Below are 17,706 nucleotides of genomic sequence, written 5' to 3' on the forward strand. Positions count from 1 at the left end.
CTTGTACTCTGACGATTCTACTCTCTCTACTCCTGGACATTGGCATACGGACACGACTATTCTCACGGACACCCCCAAGTGTTGCAAGTATAAATAACAACTCTCTTCCAACAGGCCCAGCAATGCTACTGCTGCGGCACAGTTTATTCGAGCATTTGCCCGTTCTGTGCCGCAGCAGTAGCCTGGCGCGCGCCCGAGTGTGATGGGCGCACGCCGTAGCAGCGGAAGAGCGCCCTCCGATCGGGGCGCTCTCCCTACCGCTGCCGGGTCCGCCAGGTCCCCCGGAACCCCCTGCCGCTGTCCCGCGATCGCGGGACACCAGGGCTCCCTCGGGGAGCCCCTGGACACGCGTGCAGGGGGCGCACGCTCCCGATGACGCGTGACCGCGCGTCTATGACGCGCGGCACGCCGAGGGGCGGCCACTAGCAAGCCGGGAGATTTCCCGGCTTGCGGTACCGACCACACTTCAATAAAGTGTGTCGGTAGTGTATACCACAATCCGGGCTTGCTCCCACTGCTGTGGGTGTGTGGAGTCATACCGTTCCCACCTCAGTACTGGGGTCCTGCCAGGTCTGTGAGCATACAGGCGTGATATTACACAAATAAATATATATTTTTTAAAATATCAAAATATTTGTTATCTATAAAAGAACTTGTTAAGCTAATAACTTTTTAAAACTATGATAGAACATGTAAACTGTAACACAATATGAAGCTACTGTATAACAAGAAACCAAACAGTTGAAAAAATTGCAGCTCACCTATTAAATGAGTCTTAAGAGACCACTTAAACATTCTTAATGAGGAGAAAGTGATGCGGTTTTTCGTTTAGCTGGAAAACAACAGAGCACATGAAAAGGGAAACTGACAAAAGGGATTTATATGAAGGCAACAACTGAGAAAATGTGTACCTAGACATAGAATTTGAAAGCTACAGTACAGTACAATTAAGTTTGTTCATAGCCATCTAGGTAAAAGTTTTACAAGTAAGAAAGTATTTTGTGTATTTCAGATGACTTCCAGATCACCGTCATGGTGCCTGTCATACATATTTTACTATATAAAAATAAGTTAGTCTCAGTCTGTTGGATACAATGTAGCCTACAGTATTGCTAGAAAGCAAGCTTACCTCAAACTGCTCATGTACCCTGGGCAGTTGTATCATTGATATACAACACAAAAACACAGCGCACAACGCTCATAGTGCATTAAAAGAAATATTATTCAGATTACACAGTACAGGGGAGTATTATGCGTACATCAAAGAGGAAAAAAACCAGAACGTCAGGGGTTATTGTTACCCATGCGCCAACCGGATCTCAAAGCAGGATATCGTCATATGTTATACAGCTTGATGCCTTTGGGTCTTTCAATCCATGAACAATGTCAGCAGTTTCCTCAATAATCCTACTAGTGTGGATGGAAGTCCCAGTAGACTCGTTGTTAACGAAGGTGAGGATTCCGTTGGTGAGAATGGTCACTCACAGTGGTTTGCTGCACACTTGCAGCCCTCCGATTCTCCGTCTCCAGATCTATAACGTCACTCTGCGGCGACATCGCAACACACGTCGTGATTTTCTCACCAATAGGGGAATCGAACCAGCAATAAAGTAGGAAGAAATGTCCAACTGAGATATCACATCAAAAGTTCTTTCCAATGCGTTTCGAAACCATAAGGTTTCTTCATCAGGTTTAACATGTACTAGTTCGTAAGGCATTGAAATACCCCACTCTCAAACCTGATTGGCCCGTGGCTCGAGTCCTCCAGCCAATCCAGGAGGAGCGGGTAGGAGTCAATAACCCCATAACCTTACACACTGTGCCGTGTCAAGCAACAATCTCACCATACAATCTTTATTCAAGCCAAAAACATTAAATAAAAACCCTAAATAGCATATTTAATGTGCTAAACGGGAATAGCTAGAATGGAAAAAAAAAAAAGGAGGTTAAAAACATAGTTTAAACATAAAACGAACTTAAATGAAAAACACTTTTAAATAAAAATACATACAGTATAAAAATTGAAATAAGTTTTTTGAATTTTGAAAAAAAGGCACGAAAATCTAAAATATATAGTTATAAAAATGGACAGAAATATATATGTATTGATATTGAACACAAATCAATCAGGACACAGTATCATCTCCTCAGGTCACAGAATTTTTTTTTTTTTTTTTTAGTATAGGGATCAGATGTCAATATCCTCATCAAGACCCTCTGGATACAAGGTGTTAAGCCTATGTATCTAGAAGGTCTCCTGCATGGACAATTCTTTAACCCTATCCCCACCCCTTCTATTTCTAGGGACATATTTAATGCCCTTAGAAAGGAGTGATGATGGATCCTTATTGTGATGCAAAGCATAGTGTCTAGAAAGGCTGTGTTTAACAAAACCATTTTTTATGTTACGTATGTGTTCTTGGATGCGCACTTTTAAAGGACGTTTTGTGCGTCCCGCATATTGATGTACTGCTGCGGCCAGCTTCAGTCTAACATTACCTGTGTCTTCCCATGACATATATCGGCTGGCGCCGAACTTGGCCGTGCGCCAGCCGCATCTTCCCCGCATCCTTCCCCTCCCCTCTGCTTCTCCAAGTCCGGTGGCCGCACACACGCATCCCCCCCTTATCCCGCAACCCCTTCAACCACCTTCTGGGAACCCTGGCACGTGTGCCACGCGCACACGCACCCTGGCATGCGTGAACGCGCACCAGTGATGCGCGGCACGCGTCGGAGAAAAAAAAAATCAGCCGCGTCTGCCCGCACATTACGGTGGCGGCCGCAGGAGAATGAAAGCGGCCGCCACTGTACGCATAATACTCACCTGTACTGTGTAATCTGAATAATATTTCTTTTAATGAGCATTGTGCGCTGTGTTTTTGTGTTTTCTGTCTAGCTTCAGGGGGTATTTTGAGACACCCCTGTTTCCACAGCTGCAGATGCTCCTATTTCAGTGTTCACAAGATCACGTAAATATATATATTTTTTATTAGCATCACTTTATTATTACAATACACACTTGGTTGATTGTAGCTGCGCACTTTATTCACTTTGTTTCACCTATCATTGATATACTGGCTGGCTGGTTGCCAATAAAGTTATAAGGTTATAAATAAAGGTATAATTTTTCAATGACTGGTTCAAGTTTGTGTTTTTTCCAACATATTGGCATTCCTGGGTGGGCATCAAATAATGAATAATGGAGGAAGACAACATCAAAGGGCCTCATTCAGAAAGCCTCGATAAGGCCCTTATCGAGCTCTTATCGACCAAAATGGCTACTCGTATTCAGTAAGCCTCGATAAGTGCTCGATAACGGCCTGTATCGACGCAAAATATTATGATCAAAAGAAAATCGCGAATTGAGTGGCAATCAGCCGCTTATCGATCATTTTTGGAAGGATCATAAACTCGCGCGATTCAGATACCCGCGAGTTGGCTGTCACGGCCTATCGCAGCCCTAAAAGGCGTTCTTCTCACCAAATCCAATACACCACCAAATTTTGGTAGATTGGTGGGGAGAGAGCGCTCGATGAGCTGCGATGTGTCGGGACTTAGAAAAAATCAGACCCTTTTCCTGCCTCGGATTGATGCTGGGGGTCTCCAGAGCTGATAGCCATTAATAGCAGCTCCGGAGCCCCCCGGCATGCATCCGATGCAGAAAAAATGCATTTACAGCAACTTCATTACCTTAGCGGCTAACCGCTAAGGCAATGAAGGGGTTAAACACCCATGCCAGGCTTACTGTGGCTAGCGAGGGTGGGTGAAGGGGGAATTTGACCCTTAGTGACTGTTTAGGCCTTGCGTGGGGACTTAACCCCTTCATTACCTTAGCGGTTAATACCGCTAAGGTAATAAAGGTGTTAACCCAACCGCTACCCACCCGCAAGGTCTAGACAGCCATCCTTAGAGCTAATACCCCCTTCACCCATCTATGAAGCCTAAGCACCCACCCCAGACTGACTATACCCACCCTGTACTAATTGAGTAGCATAGTGGTACGTCATACCCATATAATAATAATATGGGCATGATAAGCCTCTATAGCACTCAATGGGCACCCTAATTACAAAACATTAATACACAAGAAACACAATAATAAAACATAACTAAACTCCAAAAAAACACACTTCACTATATAAAAACAGTAGCCAGCTAATCCAATCAATACAAGCAATAACAACATCAACAATGAATTAATTAAACCATTAACCAATCAAGCCAATTAAGTCCTAAACCAACTCAAAATGAATAGTAACACTAACCAATCAAAACAATTAATTACTACAACATTAATGAATTTAAACAGTAAAATAGAAAGTAAGAAATTCTAACAATATCTGAAATAACCATAAAATGCAGTAGCTAACATAATACAACATTAACTAAAAACGATCACCAATCGCAAACATTTTATTACTTTTAAGCATGAAAAAACAAACAATCACATCCACATAATAAACTGAAATGAAAAAAAGCAACAGCAATACAAAGCCAGAAATGCCCCCCAAATATTGTCATAAAAATATACTAATCTGTACCCTAAAGTGGTACAGATTCATATATTATCAGTCAATGTGGCTCCCCCAAAAAAATCAAAACACACATCCAATGAATAAACCTGTAAAAAGAGACATTTACAAACATCTTAATATATATTTCTCAAACCATTGTATGTATGTCTCCCTGTCTGTACTGTGTTCCCTGTCCCTACGGGCAATCACATTGGAGCTTTGGCCTGTCACTCCGCCTCAGGCCAATGAGATGGCTCCCTTGGCCCGCCCGCCCCCGCACACCTCTCATTGGCCTGAGGCGGAGTAATGGGCCAAACACACACACACACACACACACAGGGTGCCTGTATCTCAGGAAGAAACCAACGCGATTCAGCTCCGGAGACCCCCTGCACATATACACTATGAAAGAAATGTATATTTAAATAAATACTTTTCGGGCGACATTTCCGCTGGGAGAGGCGGCTCTCTCTGCAGCAGAAATGAATCGCCAGTTTAGGCCTTTTCAGAGGCTCGATGCTCTCGCTGGCAGCAACTCGCCTGTTTTGGGAATTTTGCTATCACAGGTAATCGAGTCTTTCTGAACACTGTGATAGCAACACCCAAAAAAAGTAATTTTAAATGCCCTGGCGATAATTTTTATCAACCTTCTCTGAATGAGGCCCAAAGAGTTAAAACTGACTCTCACCAGGAAATCTACAGTTTCACAAAGAGTATCAGTTTAAACAGGAAAAATATTGATGATATCATAGACTTAAACAAATCAAAGATGATCGGCTACAGAACTGTTAAGTACAGTAGTACAGTACAATGTATGAGGGAAAAGGAAGGGATTTATTCCTGTGGAGTAATAAGAAATATTTCGCAGACGTTGTTGGGTGGGTTCGTCAATCTGATCAATTGAGGCATCTGTAATACCTGTAAAAAAAAGGGCAATCCTGGGTCATTGAGTGTGATCAACTCATCCCGAGGACAGAATTGGGAGTGGTGGTAATCTCTCAAATTGGCGAATAGGAACTGAAGTTTATCTAGGAATTTATAATGAAACATGAAAATAATATAGACTTTGACTTACCAGAAGATGTAACTTTGTCTTTAGTATGGTTAAATCTACTGCACCGACACACTTTATTCGAGCAAATACCCGGTATGTACCTGGCAGATACCTGGAATGCGCCGCTCCTCACCTCTGACAAGCCCCGTTGCATTTGCCTTCCCAGCCTGGGTTCATGCCTGGCTGACGGGCGGCTGATCTGTTAAATGATAATGATTAGGATTTAATAGGCTGCAATGCTTCGCGTGTCTACCAGATGGCATAAATTCATGAATTGTAATGCAGTATATATATATGTACTGTGCAGTATTGCAGCCAGCGGGAATAAAATGCTTCAATCCCTGCCGGAAAATAACTCAATGCACTCGGGTAGAAAACAGTCACAAACCTCAATACACCCGGGTATACCCGAATTCGTGGGACTAGCCGAGCTCGAATAAAGTGTGTCGCCAGTGTATGGCTGTAATGCAAAGCAGCGAGCAAAAAAACACCCCACATTTAAGAAAGAACAGTTAACAGGGAAGCAAGTAGCAGAGAAATATAGTTTTGAACATTGAAGAGAAACTTAAGATCAGACTGATGTCCCCTTCTTACCTCCGGTGCGGGGAGGGGAGCTGCCTGGCTGATCAGAAGCTGCCGGAGCTCTGCGCCGATCGGGAGGTGGGGGTGGCCATCTTGGTTAGGTGTGCATGCGCAGTATGGTAAGGCGGCGCATGTGCAGTCAGGTAGTGTGGTGGCCATCTTAGTTTTGGATCCATATACTCTACAGCAGGCCTACATGTCCCAGAATCCCTAGGGCTATGTGAGCAGGAGGAAAGCGATATCTTCAGCACACAAACACCCCACGAGTCAGTCTGATGGAGGGCGACAAGAGAGCAGGTAGTGTCCAGGGAGAAGTGCCTCTGGACTAGGCCTAGGCTTGCCCAAGCTAGGCCCTGAGTCACTCCAGCTAAGTATTGCAGGGAAAGCCCTAGATAGTGACTCTTCCCACTTAGTACACAGTTGTGCTGTTGCACCGGTTACTGGACGGCCACGCGGTGCCCTGCGGTCTGGGACCAGGCCATGGGCCACATAGACATTTAAGTGAGACACTCCAGCTGGAGCTCACCCATGAGGCGGATCACGATCTTAAGGAGTGAGGGTTTTGATGAAGGAGTCCCCTCTGTGTGGACCTGACTGATCCTTATTCCACAAGCGGTAACAGGGTACAAGAGTGTCCATGAAGGTATAGGTGCACCAAAGGTTCACAGGGGTAATGCTACCTCACACTTGGGTGGGACTGACTGGGAAGGACACCAGGGTTTTTGGTGCCACTGCACCCTAAGTACTTTGGGGGAAATCACCAAGTGTTGGGACGTTGGGTGCACACTGTAGTTACAGTTGTGATAGTATGGGTAACCAGGCTCTCAAATAAAGGTTAAGCCCATTTTGGTTACCCTTGATCTGTGTATAAGGGTCCAAGAGAGTTAGCTCTTTGGCCCAGTAACATTGTATCACTTCAATGTACTGTATTGTATGCAATAAAAGTATTTTTTGTGTTTTTCCCTTTCCAGGCATGACAGAGAGCAGGGATTGTTAGGGTATGAGTTTCAAGGGTGGTTTTGCGGAGGATCCATTAAAATAATGTGACTAGGTGGTTGGGAGCCGGAGATCTTGGTTCCCCCATAAATGTACCGGGAATCATGCTTGATTCTGGGATACATGTAGGCACATTGTCCCAGCAATATCTCCCCTTGAAAACGCAAGTGTGACTCACCACTAGGGTACCCTGCTTCAGCATAGCCCAAAAGGAGAATAAGGCACATGGATAAATAGGTATCCTTGTAGCTGAGGAAATCCCTAGGTTGAGGGGGGTACCCCATCTAGTGGTGACCCAGAACCAGGGTAGGGTTTGTAGGTGCCCCAACCATCTATAAGGTTGAGGGGGGACTCTGAGAGTCCATTATGAGTCCAAAAGATAGTGTGTGGGGAATAAGGCAGGTAGAAATAAAAGTACAACATCTTTCTTCTTCTGTCCACTGTACCCAGAGACTCAGAAGTATATTATAAACATACCTTGATGTATTAAAATATACTTTATTAACTGTAAAAAAAATTACATTCAGAACTGATGTCCAAACAGGTTGCCCAATCTAACCCATATGTGCCGGTAAGTCATCTGGATATCGGAGTTCAAAGAAGTCAGAAGATGACAGAGGTGAGAATAGCATTTGGACAGTGGGGAAAGGTGAAGTACCAGGTTCAGAGTTCAATGGCAGTTGTCTGGGTTGTCACTTGCTCTGCCAGATCTGGTGGAGCCTGCCCGGCGGGTGGCATTGAGATGGCCAGGGACGAAGGTGGCAAACTTGTGCATGTCCCTTGGCTATTTCACATTTTCCGCTGACCCGACTGGCTTGGCTCTGATTGGTTGCTTGGGAAGTTTCCCACGCGTTGATTGGCTGCTGATTTTTGTGAATGAAACTAAGAATACTATAAAAACACGCGAGCCAATCAGATAGTAGTTCTCCGTTAGTACGTTAGTAAGAGTGCAGGCTTTTAAAAGTTGCTGTTGCACGAATAGCAGAGCAACCGGCTTAGATTTCAATCCAGAAAAGTCTGCCTGCCAGAGACAAATCCAGCTTTTTGCGCCCAAGTTCTCAAAATCGAATTTAGCGGACGCGGCTGGGATTTTGTGCCTATTTGAGTTCCAGAGGAATTGGAGTAACTCGCGGTCAGGCGGGACCAAGTTCTCAGAAGAGAACGTACCGGTGGCGTGTGGAACTTCATCCAGATTTGAGTTCCAGGGAATTCCGGGCTAAGTCCCGGACAGAGTAAAACTCATCTCAGAGTTTCCTGCACCTAAGAAAGTCTAGTTTTCGACCCCAGTCCCAAAGTAAGTGTATCTTTTTGTCTGTATTATGTGTATTATTGTGTGTAAGCGAATTTGTGCGAATAAACTTCCATGTAATTCATTACCTTGTTTTGCTCAATGAAGGATCCTGGTATAAAGGTGTAAATCACTTGGTCTACAACTGTTGTTATTGTCATCGATGTGTGTTCAGTAAACGTTACTTATATACCCTGTGTTTGTATTATTTGTTACTGTGATTGTTCCTGTGAGGGGTTATCCCGCCAACACTGGAATGCCTCATAGGTGGAGGTGCTGCACTGATAAGGAGGAATAGCTCACCCCAGGCTCCCAGCGGCAGAGGCTTAGGACTCCTGTGAGCAAACAGGTATAGCAGCATGCGTAGTCTCCCTTAGGTATAGGGAAAGGGGGCTACACTGATAAAATATCAGATGTGCAATAACAAATGAAACCAGAATGCAAACAAAAGTTGAAAAATAAAGATGAAGTAAACATGTACGTAGAAGATCAGGTATAAGACTGAAGTGAAAATGGATGAGGCAGCTTGTGAGGTGTAGAAATTACAACATAGGTCATCTGTTAAGAGAAAATCAACTGTCAAAAGTCAAAGATCCAGTATAATAATAAAAATGTAACAGGTAGAAATATTATACTGCAATATAATTTGCGTAATAATAATGAGAACTAAATTAATGACTTGCAAGTTTATGAATACATTTATATTATTTACAGAGTACTGTGTGTTACCATTTGTTTTATTTGCAAATGTGCAATTCTGCAAATTCTAAAGAAAAGAATTTAAGTAGTGAATGCTCTCAGGGTTAGATCCTCTGTAGTCGGTTAAATGTTTCATCGTAACATTACCCCCATTTAAAATACTGTATCAGTAGTCGTAACACATATGCACAAAGTTGATTAGCGTTAAAATGCTCCTGAGTTAACAGAAAAATATTGGATTGCTAACTTTCAATAGATGTCTGGCTTACTCCTATGCAAATCATATGCTACATAGCTCTTAAGTTAACAACGCAGATCTACATACCTCTGTTCATGTTAGAACATGGAAATAATGTTATGATAATTAGGTCACAACAAAACCTGTCATTATTCACATCCAGACCATTATTCTCATAGCGTTATTTCAGAGAATAACCTGCATGGAAAAAGGGAAGGTATTACATTCTACCGAAATGATTGCACTAAGTATAGGACTTAACCATTTAATTACATGTGCCATACAAATATATATATATAACCAGTAGCAAGACATTACAAAGAGAAGAGGCATGGGCTCGCCACCTTGCGTTGTATGCCAATTGCCCAGGCACGGACTTCGGGGAGAGGAGGGAATCGCAACAGGACACTACTACAGCTTGAAGCCAGACTCATCTACAGTTTGGGCACATTGAGCCCACGGGGTCTAAATGAGGACTTCAGATTAAGCTGTTTCCTGTAATCTCCGCACCTGGCCCATTGAGCTGCCTGCTGATACTAGGATTCATCTTTAACAGCAAAACCAGCGCATACTGCCTTGGGGTGTCAGCCAGTTAGCCACTTTTCCTCCATCATGTCAGGCACCTTAGGTCCCTTGCAGTCAAGATCCACCTGTGGCAATGTTTGCTGAAAGCGAGACACACACAATTTATCACTAGTTTCTCCATGTGACAGTGTCTGCATTATGTGTTTATGTTGGTATTTAAGGTGTCGCTCCCTGAAAGGATACATAGGGCCTCATGCAGTAAGCGACGATTATGTGAAATCGGCAACCTTATCGATTAGTCATGTTATTGGCGTTTTTCCCTCTCCGTATGCAGTAAGTGCCGAATACATTCAAAATCAACCAGAAAACAAATCCGCCCACTCTCACGATGATGAGCCGATCACACACAGGTGTATCGGCGTGCGTGGCGGGGTGCTGTTAGGTTGCACAATCACAAATCTTGCTGAATCAGGCGAAACAAGCATGTTTTTGATTGCGCGCCATATTTAAAGGCAACGTGTACTGCTAATCATTCTCTGTGTTGTTGGGAGTGAGAGAGAGAGAGAGACGCACAGAGCTGGACGATTGAAGATTTGCATATTGACTGAGAGACTTGTTGTGTATTGGGTGAGCTTTGTCCTTTGTTGTTTTGTTTACATCTTTGTCTTGTTTTATATGTGGAAGTGGGTCGTGTGATTGCCTGTACATTTATTGTCTGTTTTTTGTGAGTGCTGGAAGTATGCCCGCAAAGCGTGGGAAGAGTGATGCTGGTGGGAGTGGGAGTGCTACTCGTGGGAGTACGCGTCGGAGTGAACGTTCTGTTCAGGGGAGTGATGTTGCTGGTGCACCGAGTGGTGTTGCTGGGAGTGGGAGTGCTGTTGTTGGGAGTGGGAGTGCTGGTGCTGCGAGTGGTGTTGCTGGGAGTGGGAGTGCTGTTGTTGGGAGTGGGAGTGCTGTTGTTGGGAGTGGGAGTGCTGTTGCTGTGAGTGGGAGTGCTGGTGCTGGGAGTGGGAGTGCTGTTGCTGTGAGTGGGAGTGCTGGTGCTGGGAGTGCTGGTGCTAGGAGTGTGAGTGCTGGTGCTAGGAGTGTGAGTGCTGGTGCTAGGAGTGGGAGTGCTGGTGCTAGGAGTGGGAGTGCTGGTGCTGGGAGTGCTGCTGGTGGCGCAGTTGCTGATGGGGTGGATGGTGGTGGCGTGCTTGCTGGTGGCCAGCTTTTGGAGGCTCTTCCATTGGAAGAAGGAGAGTCCAGTCAGCACCAGCCAAGCTCTGACCCTAAACCTGCTCGGAAAAAACGTGTGGAGAAGCCACGTAATCCTCGCTTCAATGACCAGGAAAATAGGGCTCTTGTCACTGGCATTCTGGAGCACTATGACAGTATATATGGACATTTAGTAGGTAAGTGTAACTTTACATTTATTATTCAAATACATGTGATCCTAGGTCATCTGAGTTTTGTTCATATGCAAATATGGGTACACAATATCTTTCTATGTTCATTAGTGTGGAAACACAGCTTTTTATCATGCCTTACAAGGACAAATAAACACAGGCGGTCAATTTGCCAGAACTGCATACAATATGAATGCAACCTTGCTTACATGTATAGGTTTAGTAGTGAATGCTCATGTGCTGCACATATTACACATAAAACAGCATGTTTGCTATCTCTTTGAACAGCTAGCAGTGTAGGAAACTGGTGCTTATATTATTATTCATTTACCTCATATCTTTTATATGTTTTTCAAGGGCGGACAAGTGCAGCAAGCAAAAAAGAAATGTGGGACACAATAGTCATTGGTGTCAATGCCTGTGGGAATAGTGTCAGGGACAAGTATCATTGTCGGAAAAGATTTGATGATATTAGGTCCAAATTGAAAAAGAAAATACAAGACCAACGCGTGCATGCTACTGGCACTGGAGGTGGGCCCACACCACAACGTCTCATATTGACTCCATTGGAGGAGCTGCTTCGGCCAAAATTACTTACCGTCGTCGTGGAAGGCTTGGCTGGTGACCGTGACATTGGAATTTATCCGTCACAATTTCCAGCAGGTGATAAATATTACTGTACTAGGCGTGTCGTTGCTTACAGTTATTTTGCATAGTTACACTGCTTTTTATACTGTCTTCACAATATAAGCATACCTGCATCTATATATGTATATGTCTGATTCTGTATATATATATCTCAAAATAGACATATATGTAGTAGTCCTACTAAAAGCAGTAACTAATATAGCACGTGCCATTGCGTGCTCATTTACATGTGAATTCCCAAAATGCATAGCTGCAGTGGAAGCAATTGATGGTGGGCGAAGATGGGGAACAACAGGGTAGTACACATGTGTAACACATGTTCATGAGAAATTATTAGTAGCTACAGGTACAGAACAGAAATATGTATCATGTTATTGTGTATTTTATTGATTTTACTCCGACAAACATGACATTACTGCCTATTTTAAGCATGCATCAAAGAAATTGCATGTAACGGCCTACAAACATCACTGGCACTAACACATCTATAGTTGCTTATGAAAAGGTCCATTTTTGCTTTATGTCATATACAGACAGCATAATGAGGCACACGTAGCATATGTTATGTCATTGTTTTCATAACTTAAACACTGCAGATGACTACTTAGCTCATCTACCATTGTGTTAAAGCAGCTGCAATTAATATCTCATCACAGCATACACTTCAACAGAGGGGGTGGGGTTCAGCACACACACTAATTACAGCCTCATTTCACGGTCAACTTAGTTCACACCATTTGCACCTGTTTCAAGTCATTGAAAGGTGTGGCTGATTAGGCTTTTTGGGGAAGGGAATACCTTTCTTACAACCTGAATAGCACAACTGAAGTTAATCACACTCATTTGAAAGCTTAACTCTAGCTACTAAATGCCCCAACAACTCATTACTTATCAAAGCGTACGTCACACATTAGTTCACTCATATCTATAGTTGAACTACTATGAAAGACACATTATCACACACTGCATGTGTTGTCTTGTTGAGTCACAGCCACATTCAGGTGTGCCACATCTTCGATTAATGTACCACACATATCCTCTACCAAAAACAACACTTTTTGCAATATGACCACCTTCATGATAACCATTGTGAATGGTCATCTCATGATAGTTATGTACATTATGATACTGATATCACTACACAACATATGATTTTTAGGTACAAATTTAATGTATTTTTCCTCACGCATTACTGCAGAACCATAGTATGTTGTATGTTAGGGAACTCAAAAGTTCTAAGTACACAGGCATGTACATTGTTATTACAACTATTTATGTTCACTTTCACACACACATTTTGGGTTAAGGAAATGATGCTGTTAGATACTCATAAATACAGAACATACAATAACTGTTTGTTCAATATTTACACATGTAAATGTAAAACTAATGTTATTGTTATATATAGTTGCCCCTGAAGGACATGTGTCACCTGAGATGGAACAAGTGTCTTCACCTGGGTCAGCCAGCTCAACACTACTAGAAGGTGAGTGTATCATTTGCTGGCCATATAATATGTGCTCTTCTATATGTTATGTTGTCATGTGCATTATTTGTTTTGCACATCTTCTTTAAATAGGATTACTTAGTGTCAGTGAAAATGAAGTGTAAGGCAACTTGTATTGTGTTAGTGATGTTAACTATCATGTAGGAGTTGTGAGTTTACAGCAAGTTTTCAGTCACTCATATTTCATACTGAGTCCAAACATTATTCTTAAGTCAAGGTAGTTTTTAATGTGAGGTTATAAAACGTATGGAAACATGTTACTTGTTACTTAGGACACAGTACAATTACATAGTAACACAGCATACATTAACATGCCATTTAATAATGTGTACATTTCTTTTTAGAACATCATGGTGATGAGGATGATGAGTATGATGAGGATGACGCCACAGAAGAGACTGAAATACAATCATGTGACCATGAAGAGGTGCCAATAGAAACTGTTGTACCGCCAAATCGTCCATCAACTTCCACATACGATGCAATTGTAGCTTCAGAGGGAAAAATAGTGGACGCAGAAAATCGTCGCCATTCAGACATGATGACAGTGCTGGAAAGGATGATTGGACTGCAGGAAGAAACAGTATCACAATTGGCACATCTCCACAGAGTCTTCATTGAAGTGCCTAAACAGTTGCAAAAAATCAACACCTCATTCGAAGCATTAGTTGTTCAGCAAACACAAGCTAATTACTGGAGAATGACTAATGTACCACAATTCAACACCTCCCAGCCAGGATCTGTTCATGCAGGTCAGTTTTCACCACATTCATCTGATATTCATTCACCAGGCCCAAATGTTACCGGTCAAGTAGCAGACATTGCTGTGCAGGTTCCTGATGACATCCTACCGCTGCCATCTGTACAAATTCAGCAGCAGACACCTACAAAGGAGGCGACAAAAACAAAACAAGACACACATGAAACAGACCAACCATCACTTGTGCAGTGTCTACCAACTTGCTCACATGTGTCACTGGGCACAAGCCCTGTCCGTGAACAGTCACTACCCAAAAGCCCTGTAGGTGAGTCGCTGCCCAAAAGCCCTGTAGGTGAATCGCTGCCCAAAAGCCCTGTAGGTGAATCGCTGCCCAAAAGCCCTGTAGGTGAATCGCTGCCCAAAAGCCCTGTAGGTGAATCACTGCCCAAAAGCCCTGTAGGTGAGTCACTGGCCACAAGCCCTGTAGGTGAGTCACTGGCCACAAGCCCCGTAGGTGAACAGTCACTGGCCACAAGCCCTGCCCGTGAAGTGCCAGAGGCCACTCAAAGTGGCTCTGTTGTGCCTAAAGTTGGTGGCAAAAGAAAAAGGAAAATTCAAGAGACAACAAGCAGGCCTGTTACTCGCTCGCAAAAGGAACAAAAAAAATAAATGTTATAATTCACAAAATATGTCTTTGGCCTTGTTTTGTTGACTTCAGATTATCTAATTACTATTGTATGTATGCTGAAGACTATGTTGTTTCCAAACTTTCAACTATGTTCTTGTACACGTGAAGTTTTGGAAATGTTAACACTCATAATTAATTGTGTTATAAATATTTATGTTGTAATCGTCTGTTCAGTAATGGTCCACCAGGAGCCAGTTGCTAAGTTTAGAGAAGCTGCCATTGACTTTGCAGCAAAACATTGCATTTGGGTGTGTTAATTGATGTAAGAATTGCATATGCATATTAGTCACATGCAATTATTAAAACACCTAAGTAAGTGCAAACATCTTTCTTGTACGTGTACAGCAGGATTATGTGTAAATTATTACTTACCTTTGCCTTGCTTGGCCATTGTAATTTTGTCCTTTAATCAGTTGTGTGTTCGTTTCTATAACATCTCAGAATGTATAATAATATATATACACACACACACACACACACACACACACTGAGTGAGTGTGAGTGTGTGAGTGTGTGAGTATATATATATATATATGTATATGTGTGAGTGTGTGTATATATATGTATATATATATACACACACACACACACACACACTGAGTGAGTGTGAGTGTGTGAGTGTGTGAGTATATATATATATATATATGTATATGTGTGTGTATATATATGTATATATATATATATATATATATATATATATATATATATATATATATATATATATAGTACTATATAAACTGGTATACACAAACTAATACACTTCATGCTTCCTTGTGAAAACACTATTTTAATAATACAGGCCTAATGTTTGAGAAATATCCTAAGTATGAGACTCTAACAGTATTGTGCTTAAACAAATGTTTATTACTTCATTCAATCATGTTTCTCACCATTTAAATAGGTTTCATACAAGGTATACTTAATGCCATCAATGTTGTGTGTACTCCTGCAATATAAAAAAAAAAAAATATTATATATAAATATATATATATTTTTATAAGAGATATATTTATATATATATATATATATATATATATATATATATATATATATATATATATATATATATATATATATATACACGTATTTAAACTCATGCAGACAGGGAGTTAACCAGACTTTCACATACACACAGAAATGTAAGCGGGGAAAAAACATTTCTTTTTGCAGGTGTGTTTTTACTGATATGCCTGGCTAAGAAATATTTTCACACACTGGTCTTTGTTAGTTTTCAAAAAAACACTATGTGAACGCATTCACAGTCTAGGGATGTTTTTCACAAACGAGATAAAAGAAGGAGAAATGTTTCTCCCACAGTCCCATATCACGAACCACAACTGTTAACCCAATTAGACAAACAAATCCAATTGGCGTTTGAAAGAAGGAGTCAAAGTAGTTAGTTTTGTTGACCTTGACAAGGAAAAACAGGAGTTTGTTAGCCATTCAGCACATTCATTTTGATGAGCAAATAACACAGACCTGCACACAGCTTTTGTGCTACTCAGACATGGCTGATGAATTCGTTAACAATATTAATCCCCTTTTAGGGTATAAGTACATGATCTGTGAAGCCATCTTGAACAGTCGCGGACAGAAAGCAAGCACACGCCAAATCGATGATTTCATTCGAGCAAAATATCCTTATTACCAAGACCGTAAGCATGCACGGAATTTTAATTCCTCAATAAGATTCACTTTATCAAGTAATGACTTTTTTGAACGTGACCAGGATAAGCTACAACACACCTATGGTTTCTGGAAGATTGCCCCGGAAAAACAATTTCTCCTGAAAGACGGCACTTATATTGTCGTGAAAGGCATATTTATTCCTAATGGCAATAGCAATGTATCCGCTACTACTGATCCGTTTGAATCGATACGTGCTGCAATATCTGCAGCCTCCATTCCTGAAACCCACATTGTACAAGAACAAAAGTACTATGATTATGTACCAAGCCTTTCAGCTGAAATTGCATTGGAATGGGAACCGGAAGAAATGAACCTACCTCCCGACCAATTATTTGAAGAAAGCAGTGGCGATTCCTATGAGCGCATCCTGGAGGAGATATGTGCCATACTGGATTCAGCGGTTGGGTTAAGCGTGGATGAAAATGGCTTGCATTTCTGGAGCGACCAGTTGCAGCCAGGCGAAGAGTTAATTCTAGAAGAATGGTAAATATAACAATCGTTATGCGTTGACTCTGCGTTTAAATTTTTTTTTTTTTTGTAACCACCATTTTCACTTTCAATGCGTGGATACAGCGTAACATTGCAGACTGCATAACATGTAGCGATCACAAACAAATTGTTTCCTAATACAATATAGTAGGACCTGAAAGAGTAGTACACATTGCTGACGGAATAAATATACGTACTTTCCTATCCCTTTAAACATATTAGCAACATTTTACCATTACTCTAACACATACCTGTTTTGTTATCATGCAACATCTACAACATTGAAAACCGGGTCCACCACGTATGACGTGGGACCCTTGTCATGGGCCAAGGCGTCCTTAAAAAGGATTAGTGATGTAAGTCCCGCCCCCAAGCGACGTGCGCGCCTCAAAGCCTATTGGCTGTCATGTTTTGTTATAGTAACGGTAACTGCAGTGTGTGATGCGTGCGGCTCAGTGTTTGTAGGCGTACCCTGGGCGTTAGCCGAATGTTAATTGAGTGGGAGGAGTGTTAGCGTGCGTTTCACGCTGGCTTAACATGACGTCACACGTATTGCATTTGCGCATTGTGTTATCGGCCGTGCTTTCTGTTCAAACACGTCTGTTTAAAAAGAATACAGATGTACTCGTTTAGAACGAATGTAGTTTCGTCTTCATTGTATTTGAAATAAAGATGTTATGTTTACTGGTATTTTCAACATG

General features: G+C 42.0%; 1 protein-coding gene across 1 annotated transcript; it reads left to right on the forward strand.

Annotated features, from left to right (window-relative positions):
- The first annotated feature begins 1,376 nt into the window (after positions 1-1,376).
- Positions 1,377-14,832, forward strand: LOC142493120 (uncharacterized). Its single transcript, XM_075596688.1, has 4 exons — positions 1,377-1,452; positions 11,642-11,947; positions 13,341-13,418; positions 13,784-14,832. Exons 1-4 carry the CDS (start codon positions 1,377-1,379, stop codon positions 14,806-14,808), a joined length of 1,485 nt encoding a protein of 494 aa, XP_075452803.1. The 3' UTR covers positions 14,809-14,832.
- The last annotated feature ends 2,874 nt before the right edge of the window (positions 14,833-17,706 follow it).

The sequence above is a fragment of the Ascaphus truei genome, chromosome 1 (assembly GCF_040206685.1).
Source record: "Ascaphus truei isolate aAscTru1 chromosome 1, aAscTru1.hap1, whole genome shotgun sequence".
In the NCBI taxonomy this organism is placed as follows: domain Eukaryota; kingdom Metazoa; phylum Chordata; class Amphibia; order Anura; family Ascaphidae; genus Ascaphus; species Ascaphus truei.

Bases quoted from the DNA above. Each gene is read 5' to 3' on its own strand.
- LOC142493120 (XM_075596688.1), top strand. From the start codon at position 1,377: ATGAACAATGTCAGCAGTTTCCTCAATAATCCTACTAGTGTGGATGGA. The intron at 1,453-11,641 runs GTGAGGATTCCG...ATGTTTTTCAAG, and splicing joins TAGACTCGTTGTTAACGAAG to GGCGGACAAGTGCAGCAAGC. The intron at 11,948-13,340 runs GTGATAAATATT...TGTTATATATAG, and splicing joins TCCGTCACAATTTCCAGCAG to TTGCCCCTGAAGGACATGTG.